This window comes from Lepidochelys kempii, chromosome 8, assembly GCF_965140285.1.
Source record: "Lepidochelys kempii isolate rLepKem1 chromosome 8, rLepKem1.hap1, whole genome shotgun sequence".
Classification (NCBI taxonomy): Eukaryota; Metazoa; Chordata; order Testudines; family Cheloniidae; genus Lepidochelys; species Lepidochelys kempii.
The window spans coordinates 76,638,885-76,652,589 of NC_136387.1; the positions used below are offsets into that span (position 1 = coordinate 76,638,885).

Here is a 13,705-nt window from a genome sequence, read left to right on the forward strand (position 1 = left end):
TGTTAGGCACTTTGGTTAGCATTTCAAAAATGTTTTAAGTTTAAGTAAAAAAAAAAATGGTTTTCTCCAACTTAAAAAAAGTCTGAACAGTACAGAACATGAGTGCCAAACAATTCTTTTATTCAAAATGACATTGTGTGAGATGTGGGAAATAAGGTATATAGTTGAACCTTAGACAGACCACTGGCAGTGGGAAAAGGGCTCTCCATAACCTTGTTCTTCCAATTAAACTTTCCCTCTACAGTTTAATACTTTGAAGACTTTTGCCTGAAAGTGAAGCATGAGGACACATTTTCAATGTACTCCCTCCTGAAGAAAATTAAGAATCTGAGAGCTTGACATGCTTTTATGACTCAAACATCTCAGGGTAGATAAAAATCAAGTTTTCAAATATGGGGTTTTTATTTAAATCAAAACTTTTAAGTACATTTTGTGTTTAAAATAAACCTATTTAAATTAAATTTGAAATTAGGACAAATTAAGTTATGGCCTAAATTTACTATAATCCGTTACTTAAAATTTAATTTAAATAAAAAAATTAATACATATTTGCTGCCAAAGTTTTTTAAAGAGTCAAACCACTGAACTAGTGGAAGTCACTGAAGGCACCTGGGACCAGTTTAAAGTGCTAAACAAGATATTGACAACAATAGCCTCTTCTGCAGATACAGAGAATATTTCTTCTTTTCTGTCAGTTTAATGACTAGACTGATTGGGAGTTGAAAAGTCAGGAAAGCTTGCTTTTCTTTTTCTAATACGTCTAAAAGCAAGGTGTGAGAGAATGAGATCTGCTGGTTCTAAAATCATGAAAAACATGGCGACCAGACACAATCAGTTGAGTTCACTAACTAAAGATAATACTTCCAGCACACTTGAGAGTTTTACTTAACTAATAAAAAAAAAAACCTAAATGCTGTTTTTGCACACTTTAATTGAATTCCAAATTTACGTCCAAATAGAGCTTGACACAAATCCCAAATAAAAATGAATCCTCTAGTAAATAAGAAATGCATCATTCACTGTTTTCCAACATCATAATTGTGTGGTTTTTTTTTTTTTAAAAAAGAAAGTTAAGCTACGTAAATTGCTTAAATGTGTCTATACAGATACAGCATATTATCCTGTTAGCAAAAGGGATACAGTTTGGTGTAAAAGCTGTATTTAGTTGCAGACCAACATTCTTATTGATTGGTAACCATTAAATCAGCCTTTCTTTAGAAAAATAAAGTACAAATTCAAAATGTGATTAAAATAAACTATCTAAATTAAAAAGAGCTACAGCTCACTTCATTGGATGCATTCAGTGTAAAATACAGTGGGGAGATTTATATACATAGAGAACACGAAATAATGGGTGTTACCATACACACTATAAGGAGAGTGATCACTTAAGGTGAGCTATTACCAGCAGGGGGGCGGGGTGCGCAACCTTTTGTAGTGATAATCAAGGTGGGCCATTTCCAGCAGTTGACAAGAACATTTCGGGGGGGGGGGGGGGGATAAACATGGGGAAATAGTTTTACTTCTGTAACGAAACACCCATTGGAAATGGCCCACCTTGATTATCATACACATTTTAAGGAGAGTGATCACTTTAGATAAGCTATTACCAGCGGGGGGAGGGGGGGGTGGAGGGAGAAAATCTTTTGTAGTGATAAACACCCATTTTTTCATGGTTTGTGTGTATAAAAACATCTTCTGTATTTTCCACAGTATGCATCCGATGAAGTGAGCTGTAGCTCATGAAAGCTTATGCTCAAATACATTGGTTAGTCTCTAAGGTGCCACAGGTACTCCTTTTTCTTTTTATCTATATCAAGATTTCCTGCTTGATTTAAATTAAAATCTGATTTAAAATGCTTTTATTTAAATCATTCCATTCTGAAACCACTTGTTTGGAGGCAAGTATCAGGTTAGTGTTTCATAGTGAGTCAATACACCTTACTGACATGTTTCAACCAGGTAATTTAGGAATGGTCAATTTAACTGGTGATACTTAATATTAAGTGAGTGTTCTTCCATTTAAGATACCAAGTGAACTATTTCAGTCTTACTAGACTTAAACCACCAGAAGAAAGGACCCCAAAAAAGGTGTATTGAGCTTTCCAGTTCTACCTGAATCTGAGCTTTTTGATTGGTTGTAATGATATTTACTCTTCTTCAAAGTGGGATTCTTGTCTAATCTAGCATAAACAGAGGTAGATCTATTACATATGCGTATGACATGCTTATACTTTGTCTAAAAGTATTTTAGGTTTGAATGTGTAAAGTTGTATTTTTTTAGAGATAATCATTTTGCATGCTTGAAATTGCTGAAATTTCTAATAGATCTTTCATTCAGGATTGTTAATTACTGTTGGTAGAGCCTCTGTTAATAGGGACTGCCATTTAACATATTTTCTCAAAAGGATGCCAGAATATATTGATGTGTTCAGAAGTCACTGGTTGGTTTTCATTCTACATGTTTTTGCTTGATGCTGCAAGATCATGGCTCTCACTATTTTTTCTAATTTAAAAATAGCAATAATTTCAATGATCCCTAGATGGCAGCACTTTCCTTAATTAACTACAGGAATAAAATTAACTTTTATTGAATTTTAAAATAGTTCTGTACTGTATTTACAGTGCTCTTGTACAATAATGCAAATTAATTTTACTGATAATGGAATATATTTAAGACCAAAGCGCTGAAGGCTATAAAGTGTACTTTTTTGATGCAAATTTATAGCTACCTTTAAAGCACATCAAGAGTGAAAATGCACCTAAAAACAAATTGCAGTATGTCTGCAAGGGGAAACTTTAGACACTATTTCAAGATGCAATATGACTAGTAAACTGTGAATCTGTTACTTTGGGTTCTAATTTTAATCTTGTTTATCTTTATTTTGCTTAAGCATCTACAGTTTAAGCTATGCTTTCTTTGCATTACAAATAAGATAAAAACCAGTTTGCCAAATGGAAAACAAAATCAACATGCATACCATTTCACAAAAGGTATTACAAATTGAGTGTACATTACTGTAAAGTAGTTGACAGTGTTCCTTTAAGATGTATAATTGCAGATAAAATGTTCTCAACACTAAGTTTCGTTGACACAAATATTTCCTTCATTGAGAAGTCATGTTTACTATAATTTTTTGTAAGACTACAGTACATCTAGTTTGTGATGGTTAGACATTTCTTAAACAAATCCTAAAAAGAAAGATGTGAAGTGGCATTTTAATTTTAGATGCTGACTTGAGTAGAATGCTGGATTCCTGTAGTATTTCCTCCACTGCATTTGTCAACTGTAGGGAAAAAGGCAAATGTTAGTCAGAAGTTTTCTGTTTTGAATTCTACTAAATAAGCTTTTCAGATGTTTGGGAACCTAAAATCAAAGTGGACTCTACTGTCTGTATTTGGTTTTGGGCAATATTTTTAAAAAGTAGCTGCATACCAGAATGGAGAAAAAGAAATGTTCGGGCAAACAGTGTATCATTTGTCCTGTAAAATACTTCATTAAATTAGTCTAATAATGGCTTTCCTTGAGAATGGACCCTATCTTCTGAGGATTTCTTCCTGAAGGCTTTCATAAAAGGGGAGAAAGTACTTAGCTTTACTTGTCTTCCTGACAAAAGTTAAATAGAGTTTAACTGCCTCCAGCTGGCGTTACAGAAGTATGTATTAACCAGTTTTGGGATTCTGCATGAAATGGGAGACTTGAAAATAGAGAAGGAAATACTCCCATGTATTGTACATTCTCCATCATTACTGATAACAATTGCAGTAAATAATTATAACCTATTTAAGTCATCACTACGCAGAAACATAAATAAATTTCAAAAGTGCTGACTCAGTATTTCCAAAACAATGACTGGTATTAGCGCTTGTAATGAAGTGCCATTTTACAGATGCTTCCAAACAAGGAAGTCCTTTTGGTAGGATTAGACCTAGGAATTTCAGCTCAATATTTGGATGCATGTCTCAGCCAGGAAAATTCAGTTGTTCTAAGTTCTGTTGCTTTACACTATTTTTTATACAATTTGTATTAAAACTTTGAAGTTGTCTATTTTATCATTTATTCAAGGGCCACACTTAATTTTGTGTGCCTAAATCTCTTATCAGGTTTTTAAAACAGTGGCTTTGTTCATTTAAAAAAAAATTTTTTTTAGCGACTTGTTGTGGTTAAATTAGCTACTTGTAATTAGCTACTTGTAAGAGTTCATATTTTTCTTGCTAATGTAAAATATTTGCATACTGCATCTAAAGATATATAATACCTTATATTCAGTGGTTGTTCTAGTTGATCCTTTTTTACTATATTGGCATAGTAATGTTAGTCTTCTGTTTGTAATATTTTGTAAAAGTAGGCAGTGATATGCTTTTTTTCATTCGCACAGGAATGGCTCATAACTCACAAGAGGCAGATCTTTGAGTGAGTCATTTAGGTCATTCCCATTTGTGTGGGAAATTATTACATCATTTCCCTGTACTCAGTGTTCTATTTATACCATGCCAATACTTGAAGTACATTTTGCTTTTTTTAGAGGCAGTAAACAGTATTTGGGAAGGTTGTCTTGAAGTGAAGTTATTACTAGGCCATAGAAGGAGCACTACTTAAATATTTACAGAGTTCAGGAGCCAGAGGATCATGCTGTCTGCTAACTTGAGTTGGGGTGGAGGGGGATGTGAGTCATGGAAAGGATGGATATCTGCTTTCTTTGCACAATACACGCTAGATTTTCTTAATTTTCTACCACTATACTCTTGAATGCAGTTCTGGTTCATGCTGACGTTTTTATATTCTTTGGTTTGTGTCAAAGCAATTAAGCATCCAGGGTGGATTTGATTTAAATCACTAGTCTGGAAGACTCGATTTAATCATGGATTTCTACATAAAAGTGCGTTCTTGTTGGTGGTTATAACCTTAATACATATTCTTCGCAACTCGGATGTAGGTTTCATTTTTAGAAGGTGTACACTACATTTTTTTAGTGATTTATTTTGAAAACTTTTCAGATTAATTTTGCAGCTATATCAGAAAATGGATGATTGGTTATTTCGTTTACCAAAGGTAAATGAAGCAGATACTTCACCTCCCAATGACTTCATAAATATCTCCAGTTCAACAGGTTAATCATTAATATTTGGAGGATTTTCTTGCCAGGCTGTATTAGGAGAACAGCATGAGAGAGACATTTAAATTTTTTATTTAACTAAAACAATGTGATCTATTCTGGATTTTTTTCTTCAATAGCAAACAAAAATATTTTAACAAAACAAGCATATGAATTTTTGAATTTAAACATTTGAGTTTTTTCAAATCAGGTTTTTTGTTAATTAAAATAGTTAAATTTTTTTTAAAAGAAAAACAACTTAAATTGACTGTCAGCCAGGTCAACATGAGAAACTTAAAATGTTGGCTCCTGCAGCTAACTCAGTCATCTTTACCTTCATTTTCCTGTTTTTTTTTTTTTTTTTCATAATCTGGAAAAGAAAAACAAGCTTTCCTGCTTTTTCAGGTCCCAAACGATTTCTCAGTTTGGAATGAATTAGTCCAAAGGAAGAAAATATTCTTTCTACACCGGCAGAAGAAGCTACTACTGTTAAGTGAGGTTGTCACTTCAACAGTCTCTGAATCCAAGTGCTTAAGTGACTTCCACCAGTTCACTGGTGTGAATTTCTTTAAAACATCATCAGGAAACATGTATTTCTTGAATGGTTTATTCCCAAACTGGGTCTCTCTTACAGTCTGCTGCCATTATAGGCTTTCCCTTCTAATGAGAGAATATGGTAGATCTCAAATCAATGAAGGCTACACTCAGAAAGACCTCAAGACTTCCGGAATATGCTGTTCAAACAGTTTCACTTTTGTTTCTACTGCCTGTCCCTCCCTTTTCACATTTTTCAGAGAGAGGTAAGGGATTGACTCTGTGTACACAAATTTGCAGAGGGACAATAGGGTTGTGGTCAGTTATTTCTTACCTCTATATATTTGTGTTATTTATTTAAAAACATTTTTTCTGTTAACAAGCATGTAATCTCTGGAGACACAAAGCCACAGTTTGAGAACTGCAAAATTACGCATCTCTGATAGTATCTTCTAGACTTAACACCGAGTCCCATTGGGTAGATAAAAAGATTAACCTAAATAATCTATACAGAAGCCCCTGGAACCCCATAAGATTGGGTCCCTAATCCATAAACTATTGGAACTCCTTTACAAAAGTTTTCTTAAACATTACATGAATATATTTGTCTCATACTATAGAATTAGAATTTATAATCCCTGTTCCATAATGATATCTTGGAGCTATAATGTATCTTTAGATAGGTTTTTTCCCTCAAAAAGCATTTTATCAAAAAAATCTGATTTAAATAAATCCATTTTTTTTGTTTTAAAAAAATCATTGACTTTTATCCACCCTGTAAGCATCAAGGTGATGCATAGGTATGAATATAGTTAAGACAGACCACTAGGTACCTATTGGGTTGAACAGCTAAATAGGCTTATCCTATGTTGGTAAGGGAGAAATTTCACAAATAATTGCTCAGTGTTATCTAAAGATGTTTTTGTCTCAAGTTGATTAGCTTAATGAACGTCAGACATGCTTCTCATGGTCTTTATGAAGAAAATGTTCCTTTTACAAATTTTTTTCCCATGAATTTTGCAGTTGGGCCTATATCCATTGTTCTTCACATGTTTCTTCTAAAGGGTCTTTCTGAGGGGAAGTTTATTCTTTATAACTTGGTGAACTGTTACTATCTCAGAGTACCAGTGTCTTTCTCACTATTAGTTGCTTATGGTTATCACCACTCTTTTTGGATCCTTACCTAATGACAAAATAATTACATTTCCTTATACTAGTCTTGCTAACAAGCCTCCTTTTGAGGGTCTGAGCACTGTTCATCAGGAGTAAAAAATCAGACTCCAGTTTATACTAATCAGATTTCTGTAGTGGAAATGTATTATGCAGTCACTATAATTATATTCTAGATAATACTTAGCATTGCCTCAGTGCAGGGGACTGGACTAGATGACCTGTAGAGTTCCCTTCCATTCCTACAGTTGATTCTAGTCATATTTTTGCAGACATTCCCTAGACTTGAACATTAAAATTCTTCGGAAGGACCATGTTTTAGACTTTTCTCAGATTATTTGTATCAGTGTTACTGCATTGTAGATTCTTTTCTAATATTAAAAAAATAAAAACTGAGAGCGGGGCTACTTCTCAGGTCTTACCGAGTTATAGCTAATGAATTTCTCCTTTTCTTATATGCTGGTGTTTTCAAATCTGGCTTGGTGATAACTACTCCAGGAGGAGATTGGGACAGACAAGAGTGGAGCAATAGGGGTGGGAAAAGCTGTCAGGAAGAGACAACTGCAGTGCTCCTCAGACCATTACCATTTGCTCCCGTAACATGATGCAGGTATAGAAACCCAAAGTGTATCTGAGGCAGACAGTTCAGTCACAGAACACGGGTTTGGCTCTTTTTCTTAGTCTGAATTAACAAAGTGATAACCTAAAGCACAGTACTTTTAAAAAAAAAAAAAAATCATGCGTAAATATTCAATACACACATTCGGTGACGCTGCCAGATGTTAGGTTAAGCAGGGTTAGACTGGGTCAGGACTTAGAGAATATGAAGGGTAGAATCTGAAGGATCTGCGGGCAGCGATCGATCCAGCGGGGATCGATTTATTGTGTCTAGTCTAGTTGCAATAAATTGACCTCTTAGCGCACTCCTGTTGACTCCTGTACTCCAGCGCCGTGAGAGGCGCAAGCAGAGTTGATGGGAGAGCAGCAGCAGTTGACGCACCGTGGTGAAGACACCATGGTAAGTCAACCTAAGTACATCTACTTCAGCTACGTTGTTCACGTAGCTAAAGTTGCGTAACGTAGATCCTCCTCTCCCCCCCCCCCCCACCCCCCACCAGTGTAGACCAGGGTGAAGGAACATAATTGATGCTGCAAGAAGTGGTGGTGGTGATCTAGTTAGGTGACACACTTCCTTTCAAGTTAGTGTTTAATCAATGCCTTAGAAAGCCCACAGGGAGCAATAGGCTCCTGGAACAGCCTCTTGAAACTGAAGTCTTAATTCCTTTTGGTTATTAAAGATCCCAGGGCACTCTGTAAGAGTAGGAAAGTTTAACACTGTGTATTCTGGTTAAATACCTACCCAGGTAATTACATTCTCCTTACTTAAATCCTCTTTGCAGTTTTGAGTTACACCTTTTTTTACTTCCTGCTCCTCTAGTGTTTTGTAGAGTTAAATAGCTCCTGCACGTTATCCCAGAAGTGACTGTTGGTGGATGACATGATCCCTAGCTATAGCTGATAGCTCAGAGGGGTGCAGTCTGCATAGTGAGGCTTAATGAATGCAACATACTTTGAGGTAATGTGTTACAATAATGCAGATTATTACTTTTTATGAATTCAGGTGACCGGGTCATAGACGTAGGGTCAGAGTGGAGAACTTTCAGCAATGATAAAGCAACAAAAGACCCATCTCGAGTTGGAGACACCCAGAATCCGCTCTTGAGTGATGGGGATTTGACTACAATGATTGGCAAGGTAACATTTTAAAATACAAATGTTTAACATTTTTAATAAAATTTTATGTCAAGTACATATTTATATGGTAACAGGAAACCTATGCAGAGAATTGAATGCCATAAAAATAAAATGTTTGGTATAAACTGAATTCTTCACAATAACTACTTGTTATGGTCCAGATTTGGCAGTTTCCCCTCCTGTGTGGAGTAGGGGGTAGTAAGAAGGAATACTGGACTAATCGAACCTTCTCGGTAAGAAGTAAAACTCATTGATAGTGTTGTGGGGCTACCTACTTTGCTTTTCCATGGCTGCTGCTAAGGAAAATGCAGTTAGAAAAATGACTGTGTATCCCTAAGGAATCATACATAGATTTAGAACTGCAGAATTTTTCACATTTGGAATATACCTGAAAATCCTTTGAGGCATCAGTTAAAATTCTGTATTCAAACTAGGCTGTGTTTCATGAGAAATATTGTATCAATTTAGTATTTAAGATGAGGAGAAAGATAACTGTATGCATGTCTATCACCAATGCTATCTAACTGTTCGTTTGGCATAACAACATTAAAAATACAAATTTGGAATTTTCCTAGTTACTGAATGTTCCAACAGTTTGTAGTGTACATTATTTTTGACTGGCTTAATGTACTGTTATCCTGCTGCATTGTACATGTGTAGGATTATAAAACTAGTCATATGGAAGTTTAGTACCAGTTTGACACAGTAGTATGACCCACTTAGAAGTTTGCTATTTGTTTTGATATTGTAAACAAAAATCTTCCCTACTTCATGCCCTGAAGTGCATTTTGCACTGTGAAATCCCATTTTATACAGCAAAAGGTTTCCCACATTGTTAGTGTTGGTTGACCTTCTAAATGAAAATCTGTGATCCATCTTCCTCCAGTACACTTAAATACATTTCATGAGCTCCTAACTAGAACAATTAAAAAGTTGCAGTTCAAGATTGCTTTTTGAAAAATAAAACTTAACAATCTGATGGGTGAGCCTGTCTTATTAGGAAAGGTGTTCCATACCAGGTTTAACTGGGGAAATAGTCTTCCACTTTTGATTGACAGGCAATTGTGATTATCATCACTAGCAAAGGAAACCTAACTTGCAGTGATACAGTGAAAACTAGGAACATCTGTAACTAAAGCTTGGTATTCCTTTTTTAGAGACTACAAAATCTGAGTCCAGTAAAGAAAGTTAATTACGGGCTCTTCTCACATGAGAGGTGCCTTACAATGGTCAGCTCAATGCTATAGAATCAAGAGCACCTGGGATGAGGGGTGGTTGGTCCACCTTTCTCCTGTGTGGCTCATAATAAAAAATAATCCTGCACTGAGTCTGAAGTTTCCTCAGATGTTTGAGTTGCAGCAGTTTCTCAAGTTTCCTAAAAGCCTGAAACAGGAGGTAATAAAGTTTCTTCTTGCACATGAAAATAAATTTCTATTTTTTTATGATGATTTCTCCCTTGTTGTGGATAGAGAACACTTGTATTCTTTCTGGAGTGATGAGTTCTGCCTAAACACCCAAAGATGTCTGAGCAAGTTAAGTTGTGTACCACTCACAATGAATTTTATTTGAAGGTGTTAGCAAGGGAAGATTGTTGATCATTCAGAAAAATCTGAATTTCTGTCCATGATTTAAAGAACTGTTAGTTCTTTACTTTGGGAGCCATCTCATTTCCGTGTGAAAGGAGTTAATGGTGACAGGGACTCACCATGCAGACATACAGAGTCAAGAATTAATTGAATGGCCTACAATGAAGTTTACTGCAACAGCTGGTTTTCAGGCATTTTCTTAGTAATGAGAGCTTGGTAGTTTGACTCAGTGAAGGCAAGAAGAGGCAATAGGTGTAACATTTTGGATTTGTGTAACTAAATCACTGTTCTTCCCTGACATTCGCTAGTATCTGTGCACATTGCAATATATCACTCTCATTGAAGGTGGAAAACTTTGACTGCTTCTTGAAATGTTCCAAATAAGTATTCTTCTGTTACGCATCGAGGCACAACTCTAATAAAGAGCAAGGTGCTTCCAAGAGAGCTATCTGACATTAGCTATGTGGCACCAGAGAGGATATCTTAACTCAAGACTAATTACAAAGTAATCATTTTTCCTACCTTTAAAAGGCAGCAGTGCTTGGAGATTTTCAGCCATGTTAATCAGACAGGCATTGTTTGACAAAGGTGCTGTTTTCAATATGGTATTTCCTTCAAGTCCTTTAACTTTTGAAACAATTTGTATTGGGCAGGAATGATAAAATTTTTCACGACAAGCATCTTACACTTACGTAAATTGTAGAGACATGGGAGGGGGAAATGCATGTAGGGATTATGCATTGACATTGCCAGTTTGAGTAATCAAGTCTTAATTTTTTTAACATTTTTCTCAATTTTTCTTGGAGTGAGTGTGGGAATCCTTAGGGTTTTTTCAGGCATAACGTTTGGTTTCTGAATATGGCAACAACTTAAAATGCTTCCTATTCTAAGCAAGCAGCATCCCACAAATTGGTTTTGGATCAATCATTATGAATTGATTCAGCCTTTGACTTCCACTTTTTTTGTGTGAGCCATCATTGGAACAAATTGTCACTGTCCTAATCATAAAACTTCATCTTTCCAATCTACCATTCAGCCAAAATGAGCTGCAGCACAGACCGAATGGCACTCGGGTATTAGTCGTGTGAGGCTTGGCTTAGTGCGCTTGGGCTTTAGCAATTGTAATGGGCACATCCAGTGTTCCAATTCAGCAATATGGCTTGTGTTCATGGTATATAATAGTAGTATAATGAAGGTTTTGTGTAAGATATCTAGGCATGCTCACAAAGGCAGAGGTTTAATTATGCTTTATTAGCCGAATTAGCTAGCGAATTTGTGCTAGTCCACAATGAACCAGTGGGGATGTCTAACTTCAACAGTAAGGTTGTTTTAAAGGGACACATTACCTGTTATGTATCCATGTTTCCTTTTAGATTGAGAATGCTTGCAAGGTCTCCTGATAACCCTTCTCCCAAATCCTCTGATTTTCCTAGGAATGGAGATTCACAGTGGAGTTATGGTGGTATAGATATTACACGTGCAGTTTGGAACGCTGCTTGATTTTGAGATTTTTCACTTTATGTATTCCAACTAAGTCTTGAATTAGAATTTTATAAACCTGGAAAATTTGTACTTGAAATATTTCAAGTATGGAATCAGGTTCATAATAAAATCATTTTTCAGGGCACAGGTGCAGCAAGTTTTGATGAATTTGGAAATTCAAAGTACCAGAATCGCAGGACTATGAGCAGCTCTGATCGAGCAATGATGAATGCCTTTAGAGAAATTACTAACATGGCAGACAGAATCAACCTTCCCAGAAATATAGTTGTAAGTTCGTGTCTACTTTCCTTAAATTGTTCTGGCATTGACTTAGTTAGCATAATATAATGAGCACATGAATTTTTGATATTGCTGCTAATTAAATGGCCTAGAGATAATTAAATTTAGTCTTCTTGCTTTAAAGGATCGAACAAATAATTTATTCAAACAAGTGTATGAGCAGAAGAGCCTGAAGGGAAGAAGTAATGATGCCATTGCTTCTGCTTGTCTCTATATAGCCTGTAGACAAGAGGGCGTTCCTAGAACATTTAAAGGTAAGTTTTCAGTTGTACAGATTAAAGATATTTATTTTTATTTGATAAATTTAGCTAGTATTCTAGCAGTATGTTGGTAGGATCCAGAAATGGGGCTACAGTGAATGTTAATTTCAGCAACAGGCTACATTTGACTATTTTAATTACTTGAACAGTACTACTAATTAGGATTTTCCTATATGCAGCCCATTACTTCAAATGGATTATTGGGTTTAGCTATCTTGGAAGTTTAATTGTATTAAGGATATTCCTGAGTTACTATTTAAAATTCAGAATATGACATTTGAATACCACTGGAAGTATCTAAATGGTGTTGCCTGATGATCTGAGCATTGCAAGGATTCATCCATCTACATTTGAATCAACAGCTCCATGTTTGAATGGAACTTGTTTGTTTTGTTTTTGTGGGGTGTGGTTTTTTTTTGTTTTTGTTTGTGCATCACATTTGCCTCTTAAAGATAGTCAGACTCCATGGTCATTTGCAGAGCAGTTAGCAGTGGATTTGCATGATTTGAAAATTGTCTAATTTAACAAGAAATTTTCAAATGTGGTATAAGTATTAACTGTTTACAGTGGTGGCCTGCTTTGTGACCATTCTTTTATAGAGGGGGGCTGAAAAATACAACTATGGAGAAATTTACATGCTTAAATTGGAAAACAAACATCACTAAACCTACATTTTAATTCTTTCTTTATTTAGAAATATGTGCAGTGTCCAGGATTTCAAAGAAAGAAATAGGTCGGTGTTTTAAGCTTATTTTGAAGGCTCTGGAAACCAGTGTGGATTTGATCACAACTGGAGACTTCATGTCAAGGTTTTGTTCAAATCTGGGTCTTCCTAAACAAGTACAGATGGCAGCGACACACATAGCACGTAAAGCTGTGGAATTGGACTTGGTTCCTGGGAGGAGTCCAATCTCTGTAGCAGCTGCAGCTATTTATATGGCATCACAAGCCTCAGCAGAGAAAAGGACCCAGAAAGGTAAAATCTTCACAATCCAGCTTTATCCATTATTTCAACAGGCAATATGTAGGAAAAACTTAATTTAAGGCAAAGAAAATCTGTTTCACTGAAGTCTAAAAGAGCTTCATAAGCCACCAGTTCATGGGTGGACAATGAGAGACCCACAATAACTGACATTTTTCTCATGAAGCTTGAAATGTAAAAGTTAAGCACCGTTTAGCTGTGCTCCACAAATTGACTTTCAGTTTGTGTGGTTTAGTAATTGGGCTGTTTAAATTATGCTAGTTTTGAGTCTACAGCCACCGTTTTTGCCCAACTAAGCATTTGTACACTTACATCCTGCTTTGCTGAAATATTCAGAATGTAAACGTGGTGGTTGTTAGTATCCCTATTGTAATTATAAACCACTCTGGCAGCTGGGATGGGCTGGAGATTGCATCTTGGGTATGTCATCCCACCCCCCAAATCATCCTGTGTTCACAACTGCAAGGGAGGATGATTTGAGGCTAGTTTGTAGTGGACAAGAATGTCTCTTGGGTAAAGAAATCTCCTATACTTCAGCTC

The 13,705-nt window shown here is 35.7% G+C and overlaps 2 protein-coding genes across 3 annotated transcripts in view; one reads left to right on the top strand and one right to left on the bottom strand.

Annotated features, from left to right (window-relative positions):
- The window catches only part of GTF2B (general transcription factor IIB), a 32,443-nt gene that overhangs the window by 11,162 nt on the left and 7,576 nt on the right, over positions 1 to 13,705 (top strand). The window contains exons 3-6 of one of the 2 annotated variants that reach the window (XM_073357149.2): positions 8,422 to 8,555; positions 11,765 to 11,911; positions 12,048 to 12,177; positions 12,878 to 13,159. In XM_073357149.2, coding sequence (XP_073213250.1) covers positions 8,422 to 8,555; positions 11,765 to 11,911; positions 12,048 to 12,177; positions 12,878 to 13,159 — 693 coding nt within the window. The remainder of the gene's footprint in view (positions 1 to 8,421; positions 8,556 to 11,764; positions 11,912 to 12,047; positions 12,178 to 12,877; positions 13,160 to 13,705) is intronic. The other variant, XM_073357151.2, reaches the window with a different exon arrangement.
- The window catches only part of PKN2 (protein kinase N2), a 136,166-nt gene continuing 125,446 nt past the window's right edge, over positions 2,986 to 13,705 (bottom strand). Inside the window, exon 21 of the mRNA XM_073357145.2 lies at positions 2,986 to 3,287. Coding sequence (XP_073213246.2) covers positions 3,171 to 3,287 — 117 coding nt within the window. The 3' untranslated portion in view covers positions 2,986 to 3,170. The remainder of the gene's footprint in view (positions 3,288 to 13,705) is intronic.